Raw genomic sequence first — 4,138 nt, forward strand, 5'->3', positions numbered from 1 at the left:
AATCATCCTGGCAGAGGCAGAATCTAGCCTCCTAACCCCCCTCGGATCCTCCTTGATGGTCATCCCGGAATCCTCCTCTCGCTCTTTTTCTCTCCCCCCCTCTCTCTCTCTCTCTCGCTCTCCCTCTCGTGTTGGTGTACAGTTAACACCTTTTTTCTCTTTCCATACTTCTAAGTGACCTTCATGAGGCTCACACGACCTTCCCTTTGTCCGGAGCCGCTCCCTTGCTCTCTTCCTATAAATGACTGAAGAAGGGATGTGTGGAGGACAAAAAAGGCCAAGTCCTCTATCAATAAAGATCAGGTCTTAATCATCCTATGTTTTGTGCAGTGTGTCTGTCTAATAGCTTCCTGGTCAAGGTTACAAGGTCATTAACAGTATAGCAGCCATGTGAACAGTCACGGTCAGGTCAGCTAAGACTGGGAAGGAACAGTACATGGATGTTAGAATGCATTTCACATTAGGGCTTCCCAGGGCACACTGTAATGGGACATGCAGTATTCATGTTTGTCATGGAAGCATCATCCCCATTTAAATGAATTACAGCACACCCACATGGTAACAGATACTGATAGCATCAAAGGAAGCTCTCATAGGGGTTTTCTCATCGGATGGAACAATATAGACTCGTGGGTGTGGCAAACATTGTCATTTTCACTGAACCAAGCCATGGTCTAGACAGGGCAGCTATAGGATCTAACATTCTAACATTCCAGTTCAGCTTTCAGACAGAAAAGTACTGCACCTCACACGTTTCTGGTGTACATGATTCCCACTTTTATTTTCGACAGAAAAGGATGTTTCTTCTGGTTTATTTTGGTTACATTAAAAACCATTCTGTGAAAAACTGTAGCACCAGAGCAGATACTTATTGCCCATCCTTAGTTTGTTAAAAAGGTCAATTTGTGCTATTTTGAGTTGAGATCAATTGTGATTGTGGAGAAACGTTTTCTTCCAGTATATAAAAAAGACTAGCACTTTATTTATTTTCCAGTCATTTTCTAAATAAAAAGAGAGATGTAAATGTAATATATCCTTTCCATTTCAATCACAACAACTACACATAAAGCAAAAAAATTGGGCGGCATTTAGCATAATTCAAGCAGGGAATTATCTTTCATGTTGAATAATATTATATATTTATATATATATATTTATATATATATGTTTATGTACAAGTATGGCACTTGATTACACGAAAGCAAGAAAACACTTTTCACAAATAAAAGCAGTGGGCGCTTTGGTGTATTGTAAATTAAGGAAGTCACAGACGTTAGCGTTTGCAGCAAATCCACTAGATACTGTTTTGCAAGTCAGCCATATAGCAATGGAATGATTACATACGTTAAGGTCAGTGGTGCGAACACAGGCAACAAAAAACACGAATGAAGCTAATGTATTTCAACTAGGTCAATCTAGCCAAAATTGATTTATATATTTATCCATATGCCTATATACATCTGGATAATAGATTTTCCTTCGAACACATAGTCAACCGGTGTATTGTGTTTCTTAAATAGGTTGTTGTCAAAAATCGGTTTGAAACTGTTTTTGAAACACTGTCAATAGCACGTATCGGGTTAGGTTTGGCTCCCCGGTGTTCACCTCTTAGTGCAATTTGCATTTTCGCTCTTCAAGTACAGTAGAGTAAATGCGTGAACACGTCGACATTATCTAAATGTAGCGCTTTACATAGTATAAACGTCACTACAAAGTTGAATCAGTGCAATGTAATAAGTCAACAAACGTGGAATCCAGGCTTGCCATTGGAGTCCATAAAAGACAAACAAATAAAAAAATCTGCCCACTCGTTTAAGTCAAGAAACGGATGAGGTGTGAGGAGCTGTACATCCCGGGTTCATCTTGGTTTAATCTTTACACATCGCACATTGTCCCTTCGGTAACTCTCTCCATGTGCTACACATAAGCAGAGTCACTGGATTGAGTACGACCGAAATTAGGCACACTCATTCGGGGCAAGTCCTTATTTCTGATTTCATAAATGGACTTCCGCCTCGCCTGCACTCCTCGCACCGCCGTTTTGATTTTCTTCCACCCCAAATGATTGAGTTCTGCCAGATTCAGCAACACACAAAAGCCACTGACCGCGAACATGAAGACTAGAAACACGGTCTTCTCTGTTGGTCTGGAAACATAGCACTCGACATCTTTTATGCATGGATATCGATCACATTCGTACACCGACGGGACGTTGAATCCATACAAAAAATATTGACCCACTAAAAACCCTATTTCCAGCGCGTTTCTGAAAACCACTTGAATTATGTAAAATCTCGAGATACCCTCTTGCCGACTCTTTTTAGACTTCCCAGTAGTTCTCATGGCTGAATTTGGGATCTCTTTGACTTCCAAACAGTCGGGTTCGGCTTCTTTGGTGGAGTTCTCTGTGTTCTGAAGTACTCCATTCACAATGGTGTTTTTAATCTTTTTGCTGTCATCTCGTTTCATTGAATCTTGATCCTTATCCAGGGACAGAAAGACGGTGGAGTACCGTCGCTCCTTCTGTTTCGCTGACTGATGCACCGAGTATGTGATAAAACAAAGACTCGGGGTGCAAACCATTATGATCTGGAAAACCCAAAATCGAATGTGTGAAATTGGGAATGCCTTGTCGTAGCAAGCCTGGTTGCAGCCAGGTTGTAAGGTATTACAAACAAACATGGTTTGCTCATCATCATAGACCGTCTCTCCAACTATTGCTACGATTAGAATCCGGAAGATCACCACCACAGTTAGTAGGATCCTAAAAAACAAAACAAAGTATTAATATAAAGTCCGTAAATGATTACAATGGCGCTCTAAGCAGGCGTGTGTTTGGGAGCTGTCCAGTGCTGAAACCGAACGCTATTTGCTGGGATGACGCTTTGCTCGCTCTCAGCATGGAGTTTGGGATGCTATGTGTATTATGCGTTGTTGTCATTTGTGTTATATACTTTGTGTACTCTGAAGTATTTACTAATTGGCATTAATCTGTATTTGTGTTTTAAAATGTTTTGCCAGCGTTGGTTTGTTAATGTAAGCGGAGCAGGCAATAGTGCACGGTCTCTGCCTCTCAGTTAGTGCATGGCACAGGAACCCCTCTATCCACAACAACAGCCATTAAAACAGGCAACTCTGTATTTACTGCCAATACAGTTGACATTTTGCTCTTACCTTCCTATCATAGTAGAGTGCTGCTGGACAGCAGCCTCCAGAAGCCTCTCTAGTATGGTCCATTCCCCCATTGTTGTTCATCCGGAGCAGGCGAGAGTCTACGGCACACTGCACGAACTTCTGCCGAATATGTGGAAAATATTTCCTTGGGTTTTTGGTCGTTGTCACTCTCCAGAGGCTCGGAGGTTATCTGACAAATGCATTGATCATGAGCCCGCAGCTGTCCTGCCCTCCTCTCTCGCGCGTCGTGCAATAGGGTTCTGTGCGTCTGCCCGAGCGCTCGCGTGACGCTGTCACTTTCTCGTTGTCTTGGGGAGTCCGAAAGGCTGATTACAATAAACCCTCCTATTGTCGATCTTAAGATCAGACTGATGAGTTGCGCGCTGTGTCTGGGTGCATGGAGGTTGGATTTAATGTCTTGCCAGCGTTAATCCGCCTTTAAGTAGTCCCCTCTCTGCGTCATGTGCAGACAGTTTGGCGGAACGCGGCCAAACGCTGCCAGGATTTCTCATTTTCAATATTCGACGAATGGAACCCGGGGCCGGCGTGAAAGATTAATCTCTGATAAAATGATTGGCGATAAGCTCAATGCACCCGGGGTGTTTCAAGTTTACAACACATACAAATTACTGAGCCAGACCGAATTGTCTCTGGTGCGCGTGCTCAGGGTCATAGAGGTAGAGGGAGAGGGATAAAGGGAGAGAGGTAAATGCGCTGTGTACTGAGCCCTCGGGTCAAGGTATGGCGCCCAGATAATTTTTCGGATCCCTTTAAGGCAAACACTTGTTGATTTTTAACTGTAATAGTGACAATGCCTGCAATAAAGCAGGTTTTCTTGAGTGCACGTGGAATACCCCCGATTTCAGTACTCGTAGTAATGCCATAGTAAAGCAGGGAAAATAATAATGCTGTGGATACACTGTGACTATGTGAAAGTACCATCCGAGTTGCTAATCGCTTCACA

The 4,138-nt window shown here is 42.8% G+C and overlaps 1 protein-coding gene across 1 annotated transcript; it reads right to left on the reverse strand.

Annotated features, from left to right (window-relative positions):
- Positions 1-1,192: 1,192 nt before the first annotated feature.
- On the reverse strand, positions 1,193-3,428 carry LOC139383700 (gap junction delta-2 protein). The gene is made up of 2 exons (XM_071128255.1): positions 3,175-3,428; positions 1,193-2,764 (listed from the first exon to the last, which is right to left on the reverse strand). Exons 1-2 carry the CDS (start codon positions 3,243-3,245, stop codon positions 1,918-1,920), a joined length of 918 nt encoding a protein of 305 aa, XP_070984356.1. The 5' UTR covers positions 3,246-3,428; the 3' UTR covers positions 1,193-1,917.
- Between the last annotated feature and the right edge of the window lie 710 nt (positions 3,429-4,138).

Source organism: Oncorhynchus clarkii, chromosome 25, assembly GCF_045791955.1.
Source record: "Oncorhynchus clarkii lewisi isolate Uvic-CL-2024 chromosome 25, UVic_Ocla_1.0, whole genome shotgun sequence".
Classification (NCBI taxonomy): Eukaryota; Metazoa; Chordata; class Actinopteri; order Salmoniformes; family Salmonidae; genus Oncorhynchus; species Oncorhynchus clarkii.